The 16,262-nt window shown below is 39.7% G+C and overlaps 2 protein-coding genes across 4 annotated transcripts in view; one reads left to right on the top strand and one right to left on the bottom strand.

Annotated features, from left to right (window-relative positions):
* Positions 1-323: 323 nt before the first annotated feature.
* Positions 324-13,598, bottom strand: ERLEC1 (endoplasmic reticulum lectin 1). Its single transcript, XM_027453213.3, has 14 exons — positions 13,455-13,598; positions 13,152-13,256; positions 12,527-12,607; positions 11,542-11,619; positions 11,336-11,399; positions 9,415-9,455; positions 6,770-6,993; positions 4,259-4,388; positions 3,667-3,828; positions 2,494-2,553; positions 2,070-2,194; positions 1,629-1,706; positions 1,351-1,426; positions 324-629 (listed from the first exon to the last, which is right to left on the bottom strand). Exons 1-14 carry the CDS (start codon positions 13,596-13,598, stop codon positions 558-560), a joined length of 1,440 nt encoding a protein of 479 aa, XP_027309014.1. The 3' UTR covers positions 324-557.
* ASB3 (ankyrin repeat and SOCS box containing 3) overlaps positions 13,571-16,262 on the top strand; it is a 30,282-nt gene continuing 27,590 nt past the window's right edge. For all 3 annotated transcript variants that reach the window (XM_027453206.3, XM_038177466.2, XM_038177465.2), the window contains exon 1: positions 13,571-13,710. The gene's annotated coding sequence lies outside the window, so the exon portion shown is untranslated. The remainder of the gene's footprint in view (positions 13,711-16,262) is intronic.

Here is a 16,262-nt window from a genome sequence, read left to right as displayed (position 1 = left end):
TTTGGAGAGCAGCCCAGGCTGAGAGAAGAAGTAACAGCTGAATGGGTACAAGATAAGTTAAGAAAAGACTGTGATATTAATACAGTTCCAAGCAGTCAAACTGAGGCAATATTTGTGTTTGGACAAATTAAGTAATTGCATTAGAACAATTACTTTTGTTCTAGTGGCTGCTGAAGGCTCCTGAGCAAGAAGTATTGCTTTCCCTTTTCCCTTCTGTTGGCAGTTGAGTTTCGCACATGAAGCTGGACCTTGTCTGTTTTGCCTTTTTTAAGTCGATAATTTTTACCTCGATGATCGTTGCAGAATACCTCATACACAAGTCATACAGGAAGTGCAAGACAAAATTTTAATCGTTAAAAGTTTATCGATAACCTCTTATATACACATAGTTATACACAAAGTGGTTCATGAGTCCCTCATCTTAGAGAATTCTGCTGGTGAGGTTGGTTGGCTGAAAACTTCTCTGTCTTGGTCATCTCACGGATATGATGTTAATGTGGAAAAAGCCAGTTGGGTTGTTGATGGGTATGGCTTCCTTCATGGACTTATATTGTTCTTTAGCTGGGCACTGAAAGGAGCCCGTGTTCATCAGCTGTATCCAAAATTTTACAGATGACTGGAGACTCCACCTTGAACACAGAGATCAAAATATTAACAACTACAAAATCATTAATAAACTCTTACAGGAAACTGCAACGGAGATCACAAGATTAATTACAACAGCATGCAAGAGGCTTGAGCATCACTTTGTAAAACTCGGTAAATGCTTTTTACTTTTGTGTATGATATCTGTAGTATATTAACAATGTAATTACTACTACTAAATCCTTATTTCCCTTGGCAAATGCAATTGAACAGAAAGCAATACTTGTTCAGCAGTTGTGTGTTTGGGCTAAGGTACGTTACAAGAACCTTTCTTTTGTGAAGAGTCAGTGGAAGGAAGGGACTGTTTTAAACTTGAGGAAATGGATGGGAGATGTCATAGATGTAAGGTGCACAGAGGTGACTAGACAGAGCAGCAGCTCGCTAAGGTTAGTAAGAACACTTAAATGATGTTAGTATTCTTCAGTGCATTTAAAAATCCTGCTGTGGCTTTCTCTATGGTCTCCTGTCTGTTCCCCTGTCTGGGGTAGACTTGCATTGCTAGCCCTGCCTGAGATGGTAAGTGTAAAACCTTTCACTTCAGTAGCAAAATCTCTTTATCAAATTAAAAAAAAAAAATCCTTGTACTCTATGACTAATGCAAGCGACCACACTACACACACTTTCCATAAAGTGGAACGTGGACTTTGAGACATCCTCCATTAAGTGACACCTAATCTTATGAAATTCAAGTATGTGTTTACATACCCCAAGGATGTATTGGCAAGAATGAGGCTCTAACATATATATGGTTACAGCATGAGGTGAATCAGACTCTTTACATCTGAAAGAGAAATTTTGCAATGTTTAGCATGTAGTAAGCACAAAAATGAAATATATATTTCCTTACTATCTATATAATTTTTACTAAGCCCAGCTAATGGACATAGCTTTCTGAGCTTTATGAAAGACAGAGAGAGGCTTTCCCCTCTGGCATAGGAAGCAGAAACACGATACATCAGTTTACTAAAAAAAAGTTAACTTACTTCAATTTCACAGTCACCTGCCTTGGCTTCTCGGTTAAGTCGCAAACATCTCCATTTCCATAGAAATGAGACACCATCCTGCCCAGAAGTTTGGAATGAAGAAGTTTGGAAATAGTGAACAGAATTCTTAAGCATAGAGCTAACTTATGTAATAGCATATCTTGTCATTCCTCAAATATTTAACTCCAATATACAAAACAAACAAGGAAAATGCTGTATATCAGTTATTACAGAAACAAATAATTGTTTAGTAAAGTCTTTTCCTCTGCATCATACCCAAAATCTTGCATGTTGACTAGGGGAAAAATCTATACAACCTCCTCAAAACAGTTTATTATGTAACTGAATATTCATGCATAGCAGAACTGGGCCCTGGCACTTGTTTTTCTCTATCACAAGTATGAGACTAACTCAGGAACTCATAACCAGAGATAACCATACCTAACTGTCTGTGTGCCATCTTCTTTAAGATAGTAGGTTCTGGCAGCATTCTTTTTGGACCATTCAATGTGTTCCTCCTTGTTCCAGGTACCCACAACCACAGAAGTCTTGCCACTTTCCTTGTCCTAAAAGAAGAAAGGCTGAGCTGATAATTGTGTTTTAATGACGGAATAACATTTCCTCAAAAACCCACACAAGTTCAGCTTTGATAATTCTTGTGCTCTATCTGACATGGTACCTACATTCCCCTGTGTAAACTCTTGAGCAGCACACTGAGGATTTATTTTCTGAAAGGCATCTTCTTAAGCCCAAGCTGTAGATTAGCAAAGAAAATGCTGCTTTTCAAGCCAAAAACAGATTCTTTAACCTCCCCACTGCCAGCCACAGTCAGCGTTTGGCAGAACATAAAACTATTTAAACATACCTCATGATACTGATGAACATATTTGCCATAGCAGAATTCATACTTCCACCAACCAACGCCCTAGGGACAGGTAGAATCTTAGCATTAAAATGAAACAAAATCCCCAAAACAACCACTCCCATTTCCCTCCTGACCCTAAATAACTGATTATTTTAGCTGTAAAACTCGAACTTTTATTCAGATACGCTGATTTGTGATTTGCTTTGAGAGGGAATCTCTTATTAGACTGATTGGCATAGGCAAGGGATGGAATAGATGACTTTAAGCGAAGAGGACCTTGTTGTTATGTCAACTCGTAGAAGAGCCATATAAGGACTAAGTTCTTTAAACTACTTGTATCTCCTCTATTCATCTTTTTAAGAAATATTTTACTCTTTTAAAGACAGCGAAAAGTGAAAACTTCAGATGCCTCTTCGCTGCTGGCTCATCTTTCAGTAAGCTGTATCTTTTTTATTTTCCTTTCTCACTACCAAAACTAACACTGAACAATTCTCATGATCTACTTTCATTTTTCACTGTCCAACTAAGTTTATTTTCAACAGAAAAAATAAAGATACCTTTCTAGCATAGACCTAGGTATATAAGCCTTCCCTCTATTAACAAAAGCCAATTATTATGTGCATAAGAATGCTGTTAAAATGTTAACTTGACATGGCTCGTGTAATAAATGTACCAGTGTTTTATTCATATAATAGAAATGTACTATTGCTTCAACTTTGCATTTTGCCTAGCACAGACAAAGAAAAGTCATTTAATGAGGACCTATTTAAATATTTGAAAGTCAGGGGAAATATCATTCAGGAACATTAAGCTCCAACTCCCTACCCTCCAGACCCGAGTTAAGATTATAGATTTATGCCCAGACTAATATGCCTATGGAAGCATATAAAGAGTATCCAAGGCAAAGACTGGGCAAAAGTAGGTCTTGAATACAGATCAAAAGAATATTTTCAGTTAAGGTTGAGCTCGTTACTAATAATTCTTTTTTTTTTTTTTTTTTTTTTTTAAACCAGAAAATACCTCTTTTGTTATGAGGAAACAAAGTAGTCCCCCTTTCGGCTGAAATACTAACATCAACTGTCAGCATTCATGGAAAAAATGAAAAACCCACCACCATATTGTACATGCAATTAAGGAGCTGCTATTTGATTGTATGCGGTCTTAATTTCTTACCCCATGGAAACAGTAAGAACCACTAAGAAACTCCTTTATAAGTTGGTCATCAGTCAATTTGGAGATGTGGGTTGTTCCCACAGTTAATAGTTGATGGCTGCCGACAGCAACAGGCTTATGAATGGAAGAAAATTTCTCTTCTTTTGTTGAATGCATTTCTTCCTGAAATTAAAGTATACAAAAATATATTAATTATATTTCATATGCCCCTTTCAAAATCTTATAAACTATAGGAAGTTACTTAATACTAAATGAGGCAGGCTGTGCAAAGAAGTATGAAAGCATGCAGTCACCACTTTCACTGTGCCTTAGACACAGCTAAACAAAAGACTGAGTCAGAAACTTAGCAACTTTCCAAACTGTAGGCTAAGAAGGCTACAGAAGTTTTCTACTGGTAGCCCAAATGTAACTGATATGTTTTCTTTCCAAACACAGTAAGTTACATGCAATTTCAACAAACTTAAAGACCATCTGAAAGACTGACGTGGTCTTACAAAGTTGAGTAAACGAACTTATTCCACTGAACTGCAAATTATATGCACTGTAACACGGAAAACAAGTACTTTTCTATTTCAAATTAAAGAAATTCTACCTCCTTAACCCTTCTGAAAGGCATCTTCATCATTTCTTGCTGTTTTTCCAGCTGTTCCAGATTATGAGGTTTAAGTGGGGATCCTGGCAGGGACTGGCAAAAAATGTCATTCACAGGGGAAGCCCTGAACCTGTGCAAACAAGTTATGGATATATCACTTATCATGCTTTAAAGACAAGACATACTTTTTGATTGCTAAAAATTTTTGACTGAGTTTAGCTTGTGCGATCTTACTTGCAAGAGCACCATCTCATTCAAAGCTACAATGTCCGTGCAGCTGATGTAAATAAGCATAGCCCAGTGCAGACTCACTACCACCACTGCCAGACAACTGGCAGCACAATCTAATCACTCTTCTTCAAAAGGAAAAAAAAACAAAATAAAAAACAAACAGTTATTAAAAAGGAAACTGCATTGTACATGTACCGTGAATGTAATGTCAAGACTCCAAAAAGGCCTCTCAGAAGTTAGAAAACCTCAATGATTAAAATTGATAGATGCAGTTCCTGTATAATTAAAATATACATTCCTGTACTGTGATGTGTATGGCATTTCCCACTGCACATATATCATTATTCCTCTATCCCTCTCTTCATTAGTTATGTCTGCAAAAAGCAAATGAAGGCCTCATTAAAACACCAAATAAACTTTAACAGATTATTAAGGCAAATATCAAACTGAAAATTGTACTGACAAATTATGTATTTGTACAGTTTTTGTTTCTCATCTCATTGAAGAGGTGCTCTTTAGAGAAAGCTTGTTTACAAAACTGCTTCAGAAGCAAGGTGGCATTCTGTCATGTCCTCCTTTGAAAAGTCTGTAAGACACAGCAGTAGCTCTATGACAATTGTCCCTGTAGTTGAAAGAATCTAAACATGTTTCCTAAATAGTTACTACACTGCAGATTAAATAAGTTCCGTACCAAAGAAGCCTGTTTTCATCTGAATTTTATTTAAAAAGCATAACACTGACAGTTACAGTAATCTTACTACTACTCAATCTTCCTTCCTGACCCCAATTTCAACCAATTTAAAAGAAAAAAAGTCAAACTGTAACCAAATAAGAATGCCAACTAGAACTAATGGATGTGCTTTTGCTAAGTTTGTGCAACCGCATTTTTGGGTAAGCTACTAAAGGGATGGTGTGTGAAGTACTGCTAAGCACTGTTTCAGGGAACACAACAGGAAAAGTGCACTTAAAATGATGTTGATTTGTCTGTTCTTACCTCTGCTGACGCTGAGCAGCATTTCAAGTTGACCATCTCTACCCATCTTTATTTACTAAGATGTAAGCGTGAGAATAAAAATCTTGTATGTTTATTTTTTTAAGTATTTATTGCCAGTGGCCAGAAAGTCTTCCATGCTTTCAGTTTGGGAGGGAATAGTGGCTCAAGGTTTCATTCTTACCACATGAAAAAAACAATTTGCCTTGCACTTTCTATTCTTCTGCTGATACAGAGGTTTATAAGACACGTAACACATAGCATACAAACAACAGATAAGCACAACAGATAAATACTGTGTTATCTGTTGCACTTAACAGATCCAACCACCTGATAAAATTGCTAATTGGGACTAAATATATAATACTTCATATATATAACACATCACTTATTTACCCTAAATGGGAAGCATGTATAAAATGCACAGTCAAGGATTTTATCCTTTAGACTTTGTTGCCTATTTCAGAATAGCAATTAAATACTTGCTTGTTCTGATGTCCGTGTGTATGGGAAATAGAACTCCTGTCAATTATTTTCCCCTTTCATTTTTACGTCATGTACATAGCAATTCTACTTACAACCTTTGAAAGGTCAAAGCTATTAAAACTACAGATATCCTCTAGATGCATGTTACAGTTCAGAGAGGGGAGAAAAAAAGAATCCTAAACTTGATTTTTGGACAAACAAACCTGCAACTGTGAACTCTTCGGATGAAAATGACATACAGCTAGTGGTAAGGCAGTAAACCAAGGCAAGGACAAATAAGAGCTTCTTAAGTTTTGAGTACTGCTAAGATAAATGTTAGTAAGGTTATGGCTGAAGACTATACTTTTGGTTTTTGAAATTAAATAGAGTAGTTGAAGTCTATACAAACATGAACGGTGCGTGCAATTTGCAGTATCTAAATACTATAAAGATGATCCCCAAAGACTTTGAAATCATAAACTAAGAGAAGAGACTGAGTGTTTTTAGTCTGCCCACAGCCTTCAGGGCCTGGTTTGCATTCCTCTGGAATGACAGAGCCAGAAGCTTACCTGTTGGAAATAAAATACTTCCCATCTGCTTCTCATACAGGATCAACCAGCAGAGACTTACAAAATGCAAATACTGTGCAACTTAAGATGAAAACTCTTTAACGACTATGCAAAACTGCATTTGCCAAAATAAGTACATGAGTATCACAGTTCTGTACCAGCAACCACAGCTGAATATAAGACTTATATAAGCACACGCACAGAAGCTGATGAAAATTTGGAGCGATAATGTTAGCCAAAATTTGGGTACCATACCTATATTTAGGATGGTTGCATAACAGAGGTGTCAATATAACCACTTCATATTCACAAGTCGTAACTTCTGCTACTGAAAGAATCTCATGCTTAGCTTCTGGATGACAGATGTACATCACTGTACTTGATCTGGGTAGGTTTTGTCTCAAGCTACAAGGTGTGCCGTTTCCCATTTCTACAGGGTAGTACGGGGTCATCTGCCCTTCTATATTTTTTGTAGGTATCTAGGTGAAAGAAAGTAAAAGTTAAGGATCACAGTAAAACTCCTTTGACTCTTATGAAACAGAAAACACTACAGCATTGTGCAGAGCCAGCACTACTGGATTGAAACCAGCCCCTGTGTACTGACTCGGTGTTGCTGCAACATCCAAACACATTCTGGTTTATTATCTCCAGCTCAGCACTGCACAGATGCACCAAGCCACGTGAGGTCTGACTAGAAACACGACTGCAAAAGCAGCTGGTTTCTCTGCACAGGTTGCCTGATGGTGCAGTTCTAAGAAAGCTCGCCAGCTGGGTGCAATGTTTTGAAAGAGCACCAAGCCAGCTGTGTTCATCCTGTAATCTAGGAGCCAAGGAGCTGTGAGTAGCTCTGCCAGGCTCAGCTCAGGTCTGGCGAGGCGTGTTACCTTCAGCTCAGTGTCAGGCCATGAATAACCCCCAATGGCCCCTTGCAAAGTCATCCAGGCATCTGCCCTTATCATACCCAGCCCGAGTGTCTCCTTGTACAGAGTATCTCACACCATCTGGCATCGCAGTTAACAGAAAGTTAACAACGTATACTAAGTAAATCATGTTTCATAAAATTTGAAATGGTGGTGTAAAATATATTACTTCAAAATGCATTTTGAAGTAAAAGTACTTTACAAAGCCCAAATAAAAACTTTAAACCTACTTTCCTTCATTTTCTACACCCTAGGTAAATTCTCTTCAGACTTGTTCCTTCATGTTTTGTCCAACTTTCAGGAAACTAATTCCCCAAACTGCTACAAGTCCCTCTTCTGGCTCCTATCTTCAAAGCAGCTAACGTTCCTGGGTACCAAAAGGTCTGTTTGTGCAAAAGCCATGTTGGAACCCACAAATGAGACCACTTTCTGTTGTTGCTTGAGCTAGTAAATTTTTTCAGTCAGACTTGGTGCTAAAAGCTGGTGGTGCCTTCTGTGTTCAGGCCAAAACCCAGGGGAGCTGGGACCCTCCTACCTCTCACCTGCTGCAGGGTTCTCAAACCAAGCTACCCTGTCACACAGGCCATGGACTCTTTTTTTTTTTTTTTCCCTTACAACTGTTCCATAATAAATGAAGTGATGAAACATTTGTGAGTTACAAGAATGAATGTGGCAGTAGCGTAATTGCTCGGGCACTCCTTAGCTTCCAGTCACATATCCACTCTATACCCAAATATTCAGTGGTCAAAGGTGGCAAGCAAAGATATATTCCCTTGGCTCTCAAAAGGGGTACCAATATCTTTCCTTCCTATCTTCCTGAACTAAAGAACTTACTCTTCCTTAAATATTGAAAAATTATACCTAGGCATTTCATTACTTACTCAAGAAACCTAAATGGAGAGAGCTGCTCTTTGTATGCAAATCCTATTGAGCGGTCTGTCAGTTAAAATAAATCTCTAGCCTCAGCAGGTTTTTGGTTACTTTAAGCAGCACCCACCCAGCTGTTATGTATCCTTTCCCTTTCCTGACTACAGATTCCAATGAAGTTGCAAACCTAAATTATTTGTTGACTGAAATCAAGTCAGTGTACATACATCATAAATATTAGTTAAAGAAAAAAAAAAGTCTGCAAAAATATTTAGCAACTTCTGAAGTAATAAATAAAAATTATTCAATTTCAAAGAGCCACAGCCATCAGAACAGGCACATTCTGACTTTCTGACTTGAGTCTGCTTCCCTAACTACCTGCAAAATGCTGATCAGGCATGTCTATCTTCTGAGAGCCACTGCATGAGCGATATTACTCTGCTATTTAAATCGGTATTACAAAGAACATGCAGATGAAAGTTTGACCTCAGAATTAAAATAATGGTAACTGGAAATAAGATAGGTGCATGTTTATCTGCAGGCCAGATTTGCTATTGCTAATCCCAAACATCAGCATGCTTCAGGTATTTACACTGTTTTGCTGCCAAGTCAGTAACTCAGAATTGCACTTTGGGACCTTAATAATAGAAAAGTTCTCTAATGGGAAAGAGAAGCACAGGGTTTTACAGTATGGGTCATCAAGTCAGGTGAGAAATCTTTGGATTTGGTGCTGTACAGCTCTGTTAAGCATTTCTAACCCAAAATTTATGAAACGGAATAGGGATTTCTGATGCAGCTAGAAAAATAACTGTTGCTAGAACTTAATGTGACTTTGTGGATATCTGTATTGTTTTCATAGAGAAAGAATACATAGTTTATATCTCATATAAGTTTAAGATTGGCATAACTTTAAATAAACAGGAGGGTAAGAAATTTACTAACTAGACTAAGTAAGCTTTTAGCGGTGTATCTAATAACCTAAAGTGAAAAGAGTGCTGCTTGGGAACAGTTTCATTTTTTGATTTTCATTTTGTTAGGGAACTTATAATCTCATCATATATAAATTGCCTCCACTATTGACGGCAAAAGTTAAAATAGATGTTTTTCACTTGCCTCTTTTGCACTCTCTTTTGGATTTTCCTTCTCTTCTTGATCTAGGGAATAATTAAGAATGAGGTAAGCATAAAGTCTGTGAACTGTACTTTGTGTATAAGCTGTCAAGAGTCAACTTTAACAACTTGCAGGTGCAAAAGAGGAAAGAAAGGAAATAAACAGTGATCTGGGGTCCAGAGCAAACAGAACAAAATATGAGTAAGCATCATCTTAACACAATTTTGAGTTTATGTGACAGGCCAAATCCAGCTCCAGCACCACAGGAATACCATGGAGGCCAGAATAACAAGCCACTGCTGCTGTTCTTCTAGGGATAGCTGACTATTCTCTTCAGAGTGAATTACAGACTGAGACAGTACACAGCAAGGACTTCAGCCCACCCATCAGCTGGCCTCAGAGGGTGATATAGGCGTAGGATGAAGCTAGGCCAGACTGCACACTATGCTCATGATCATGAGAGCAAGCATCATAACAGAGTAGGGGTTACAAGTTGTCACAGGTTAAAGCTGTCTTTAGCGTTCTGAATTGTTTCAGGAGATGGTCTGGACTCCATTCAGAATTAGATGAGCAAAAGGCAAGCCTACTTTGCTGTCACCCATTCAGCTATTCCAAGTTTACTGTATCACACTTGTGGATTTAGCTCACAATGGTTTGAAACACCATCCATTTCCATCTTTTTTTTTTTTTTTTTTTTTTTTTTTTAAAGAGAAGTAGTGTGAATTGTAGAGGAAACATAGAATAAAATCTGCCACTTAAGCAGAGAGGACAGAGAGTGAGCATACTAAAAGACTGATAACTTTGTCAAGTTATCATCACATGTAACTTCTCAGAATAATAGCCCACAACAATTCATATACATCACGTACAGCACCTTTTAGGGAGAAATAGGCATCTCTGCACAGGATTAATGACAACACAAGCAAACACCCTAACTTACTAATAAGAGGAGCCAAACAATGCAGTTTCTGAGACAAGTTTCTTTTTAGGACTAAGATACCTAACTGAAGGTTGTAAACAGGAATTCAGAGAAATAGGGTTAATAGCTCTAAATCCCCTTCAAGATCAAGGCACTCAAGTGAATCACATTTAGGAGGAAAAATGGTGGTGCCTTTTATGTACTAGCCTAGAATTAAAAAAAAAGGTAAATTACTGTTTTCTACTGCTTCCATCAACTCTGATGAATGAACGCAGTCTGTGGATTTTGAGAGTTCTCTGAACCAATATACTGCCTACATAAGGGAAGCAGGTAACAGCAGGTGTGAACACGGAACTTCCAGTATCTACAAAAATTTATGTGGAAAAATGCAAGTATTCAGAAAATTATTCTAAACTACAGTTTGAATCTGGGGCTCAGCTACCTAATTTCCACTGAAGTCACACTTTTTGCACTTCAGTATTTCTGAAGGTCTGTGCCAGAAACCCTAAAAAACATTCTGCAACAATTCCAAGGATCAAATCTACCTGCAAAGGCTATAGATGTGTGGGTTTGCATACCACATTCTACTACAAAACAGCAGAGCCCAAGATGTGCTACACACTTTGGCTGCTGTTTCCATCTTGAAACACACTCCTCCCCACCAAAAAAAAAAAAAAAAAAAAAAAGAGTGGCAGTAGATTACATTATCAAACAGGCTCATCTGGCATATATTGCTTCAATATTGCTACTATGCTTTTTTTTTTCCCCTGATCCTAATTAATCATTGCAAATTACTCTAATTAACGAAACATCACAGTGAAACTGACAGGATGAATAAATGTAAAGTGCTGAAAGAAAATACTTTAAAACTACATTTTGTAAAACATTAACGTACAGAGTTGTACTCTTCTATTGGGAACTTGTTTTCTACAGCATATTTCTTCGAAGAGTAATGGTTAAAACCAAAAGAAGTCATTAGCATTAGCAAAATAATGTAAGACAAACCTGGTTCTGATAATGGGTTCTTCATCATCATATTCCCAAGATAGTATTCTTGGATGTTTATTTTCTGCAATCAAAAGAGGTTAAAAAAAATCTGTTACTATTTTCCCATACTTTTTCAAGCACGCAGGTTTTCAACTCTTCTGGAGGAGTTATGCACACACGCCACTGAAAATGCGGCTGAGACTTTCAAATCCCAAGAAACCTACCTGTCCTGTCTCCTTCTCCTCATGGTATTGACGGATGTGTTTTCCGTGGCAGACCTCGTAAGTCCAGTAAGACTCAATCTTAAAAATAATAACAATTTTCTGTTTAGATAAATTACCCCCGAAAACATTTCCCCCCTAATTTTTGGCTTTTACAGCAAATGCAGCCAAAGCAAGTGGATAAAAGCACCTTCAAAAACAATAGCACAGTGAAGGGTCTCAGTGTTCCCTCAGCGTTTTGATGAGGTTCCAAATAAACACAACAGGCAAACTTTCTTAACTTTTACACAGATAAATATAATAATAATAATAATAATAATAATAGATATGCAGACTGAATTTAATCTAAAAGCACTGGGACTAAGCTGAAGTGACTGAGCACTGACTGTTTTTGGCAACTGCTGTTGATACAGGCTGTTTACTAATGGGGCTTAACCCACTCTCTCTTCCTCAAGAACTTGCATAAGACCTTGCGTAGGTATAACATTTGTGTAGGAATTACTATAACATTGTGTAGGTATAACATTTGGTCATTTTTGCTCTCTCGGTTTCTCAGTACCAGCTTGTTTGGTATTTGGTTTGTTCTTGTAAAGCATGAGCCTTGGAATTGTGATGACAGCTGATGCAAAATGGAAAAACTTCCAGAGTATCTAGAAGTATGTTTGTTTTGGTGTTCTAACAATTTCTGAGAAATGCTGCTCATTAGACTGCCACATATTACAGCTTGACTCCTGGAAGTAAGCATTTAAAATTCACATTTTTAAATTGGTATCATAACAACCCAATTTATTTGCATATTGAGATCTTCTACTATATGGAATTTTATCAGTAATATAGATTAAATCAAAGTTACAGAAAACTTATTTTGGTCTGAATTAGTACATAAAGTTTGAGATATATTTATCCAGGTTATTACGCTAAATCTTAAACCGGACTGAATGAAAATCTTTTGATTAGCATGCAAATTACCAACGCAGAAGTGACATACTCTATAAGAACAGCTACTTTGCTTAAAAAGAGGTTCCAACAATTCTCCTGGCGTAGGACCTTTGTAGTCCTTTTCTTCTTCCTACAAAGGAAGGATATTTCATTACATTAAAATTGGAAGAAGTTTGGTTAGTTCATCAATAGATGAATTTGGTTAATTCATCTATTAGTTTTTCAAAAAAAGTCTTAATGCAGAATTAAAAGATACAAGAGTTCATTAACTCTTGCCCTGAAGGAGCTGTGTTGTGATCAGAGAAGGTAATTTAGTTAGACAATAAGGGACAAGTAGAAGTCACAAAACAGCCACAGCAGAAGAGTTCTGTGGCTTTAAAAAACACACACGTTGCAAAAGAGTAGCAGCTCCCAGCTCGCTCTGTCACCGATGGCAGCTTGGGTTATGAATAGGAAAACAGCATCAACAATCCTTTTGTGGAAGTTTACTTCTTCGTATTTCTTACTCTGTAAACGTGCACGCTATTGAAGAGGTAAAGTTCTTCACCCGGAAAGGTTTGTCACCTGAGGTGAAGTCCTTGTTATTCTCCACCACATAAGGATGGGGGCTTTACCTAGACAGATGCTGCCAAGACGTGCCTACAGTTTATGCTCACAAACAAGGCTGAACTTACCTCATTGCCGCTGGCTATCAGTGGAAGGATGCATTTGTATTTCTCTTTATCCACGGTGGTCATGATGATGTAGTTATCCTCTTTGTACAGGACGCCAGTTGTAGGCTTAAAACAAACAAACACACAAATAACCCGTGAACCACTCAGGCTTTTAAAGCTCTCCCAGCCGGGGAGCAGCACGGCTGACCGGGGAGGGGGCCCGGGACACCCCGGGAGGCAGAGGCCGGGCTGAGGGCTCCCAGGGGGGCTGTGCTCGCCCCTCTTCCCCCCCCAGAGCCCGTCCCGCCCCCTCAGCGCACCCACCAGGCTGAACTCGGTGCCGGGCCAGTTCACCCTGAAGGGCACGTCGTCGCTCAGGTGCGGGAGGGCGCGGCCGCCCCCCGCCGCCACCGCCACCGCCGCCGCCAGGAGGCCGCAGAGCAGCGCCCGGGGCCGGCAGCCCCTCATGGCCGCCCGGCGGCTCGGGGGGACCGCGGGCACCACAGGGCCCCGCCGCCACGTCTGCTTCCGCCGGCTGCGGGGCGGGGCGGCCCCGCACCAACATCCGGGGCGGGCGGCGGTAAGTGCCGAGGCCGGGCTCGGGGCTGGGGCTTGGGGGGCTCCTTCTCCTGCCCTTACCTGACGGGGGGGTGCGAGGGGCTGCGGCTGGGTCGCCCTCGCCCCGCTGTGCTGTGGGGCTGTGGTGAAGCCCTGGCTTCTGCCCCTCCGCGCTGCTGGGCGCTGGTGCGCAGCCGGCTGCAAAATGCTGGGGTTTCAGGGGGTGCTGTGGTTAATGCGGGTGTCTCGTACTGCGGGCTGCTGGCGAAGCCTGCCTCCCTGTAGCCGTCCTGCTGGGACGAGCTGCTGTCTCCAGCTGGGCCTAACAAGGGCCCTGTCCTGGACAGCAAACCCAGCACCGCTGTGTGAGCCTGCTGCCACGGGCACGGCGAGCCCAGAGGTTTAATATATAATCGTTTTTTGTAAGGGGTTATCATTGGGTCAGGAATGGCTACAAGTTACTTCTCATTTAAGGTTTCCATCTCCATTGCAGGGATGTGGACCAGATACGCTTTATTTTCCACCTCAAGTACCTGATAGTTGCACCCACACACCCAATTTTACTACAGTAGGAATTTACTCAAGCACAGTGGGCTCAACTCTGTTAGGTTTTCCTGTTTGTTTGTTTGTTTTTCCCCAGATTTTTAGAGTAATACCAGCACAACTTCTATGGCGTAGAGTAGACCTGGAAGGCACAACGAAATAAGGAACACAAATTTGTGTTCCAGTAAATATAAGGGGGGGGGGGGGGGGGGTGAGAGAGCAGTTGTGGTGGAGCTCGGCTGCCCACCCGAGTAAAACCACCACACCTTCTATCTTCAATTAAGAGCAAACTGTAAATTGAGAAATGGCTGGGCTGAAATGGAGACTTGAGGAGGAGAAATGTGAGGCAATTTCCTGTCTGCTTTGCAATCGGGAGGTAGGACGAGGATAATGGGAATGTTTTGGCAGTGTATAGCGATTCTTAATAAACTCAGACTAGCAGGATGGGGGCTGAAATCTTTAATGAGAGAAGTAAACTAGTATGTGGCTGGTGCTAGGAGTGTGAAGGTAAAGGAAGGAAATGATGCCAGCGAAAATCTCAGTGGCAGTGGAGAAAGCTAACTGGATGGTGTGTGCTCAGTTCAGGGGGATTGGTTTCAGATGGTTTGTTCCAGGAATTTCTTCTTCACGTTTGCCAGCAGCTTGATGTATGTATGTACATCCGTGTTTACACAGCAAAACAAGCTGAGTTTGTTTACACAGCTTAAATAAATGGTTTGTATGCCCTTGGTTGATTTTTGTCCTGATTAGAAGAACAATTTCCAGATGGAAATGATATAGGTGAAGTAGCTCAAATCTTTACTGAACAGCTGTCACAGGCCTAGTCAATACTTCTGAGCTTTGCTAATGTATTTTTGTTTGATTGATTAAGGCTGTATTTCTTTTTCCTGTTAAACATGTGCCAGAGCTGTGCTGGGAAAAGAACTCTTCTTCCAGTTTAAGCGTATGTACAATAAGAGCACAATGCCAGGAGGGAAGACCTAAGCTGCAAAAGACTAGACAGATGCAGGCAAGGCTCTGAGATAAGAGAGGGCAACAACTGAATGGAAGTTACTTGAACAAAGCCGTGGAGGAGCAAGGAAATGACCTTAGTATAAGAATCCTGAGGGAATCTGAAGTTAGAATAATTAGAGCTGTACTGTGGTTGGTAGTTAAAATGAGGGTCAAGCCATTTGCAGAAGCCTTCTAGAGAAGCCTAATTACTTGAAAATCAGTTTCTAATCTTACAAAAAACATATTCATGGATAGTGGGAAGTCAAGATACAGGGCTCTGTTGGTGATTTGCTGTCCCAGCGTCTGCCACTGTAGACAGCCAACATCCCCTCTTCCTGTCAGCAGCTTGGCTGAACAGTGGAAAATCACCTATTTTTTATTTTTTTTAAATCATTGTTAAGCAGAACAGACATGGAGAAATAGGTCTGGTCTGATGGGGGAGCTGTAGTATTTATTTTTTTTTCAACATTCTCAGCTCTGTAGTTTGAATAGAATCTGTATCCAGATACATACTGGAAGTAAGAGATGGGAAGGGATGCAAATCTGAGTTAATCTAGTAACCTGGTGAACTTCAGGAAACAATGATATAAAATAAAATAGTAATATAATACTGAAGGAAGATGTTGCAACCAGTTTTGTAAACGTGTTGCTTCAGCTTTAGGGGTAAGTGGTGTTCAAAAGGTGGGGTATTTTGCATGTAAGGGATCAGTTATGCATGGTATTTTGAACAAAAAAAGTATGCTCTTTCCTGTGCTTTCAGCAGAATTGCCTGAAATGTTCAGACTTGTGGAAACAAGTTTAGAGGTCACTTATTGTGTGTTTGTGTTACTAAGCCCTATCTAAAATCTCTATCATTTTGTCACAAATTCAGATTTAGTTTTAACAAGTAGAGGGAAAAAAGGCATGTGGTGTACAGTAAGTGTGTATTAATTTTTTATATTTTTTTTGGTGAGTAACATCTGAAAGTATGCTGGGCTTTTGTGGGTGACTGAAGCTGTGTGAAGAGTCATGGCTTAGATCCCGTAGAGGAAGATAAAG

Source organism: Anas platyrhynchos, chromosome 3 (genome assembly GCF_047663525.1).
Source record: "Anas platyrhynchos isolate ZD024472 breed Pekin duck chromosome 3, IASCAAS_PekinDuck_T2T, whole genome shotgun sequence".
NCBI classification, from domain to species: domain Eukaryota; kingdom Metazoa; phylum Chordata; class Aves; order Anseriformes; family Anatidae; genus Anas; species Anas platyrhynchos.
Note: the sequence above shows the minus strand (reverse complement) of the source record. Positions and strands in the feature narration are given on the sequence as shown.

Excerpts from the sequence above, each read along its gene's own strand:
- ERLEC1 (XM_027453213.3), bottom strand. The coding sequence starts at position 13,598 with ATGAGGGGCTGCCGGCCCCGGGCGCTGCTCTGCGGCCTCCTGGCGGCG. Across the intron at positions 12,608-13,151 it reads TGATAGCCAGCGGCAATGAG|GAAGAAGAAAAGGACTACAA; the intron begins GTAAGTTCAGCC and ends CTTCCTTTGTAG. Across the intron at positions 2,554-3,666 it reads GTTCTTACTGTTTCCATGGG|GGCGTTGGTTGGTGGAAGTA; the intron begins GTAAGAAATTAA and ends ACCTGTCCCTAG.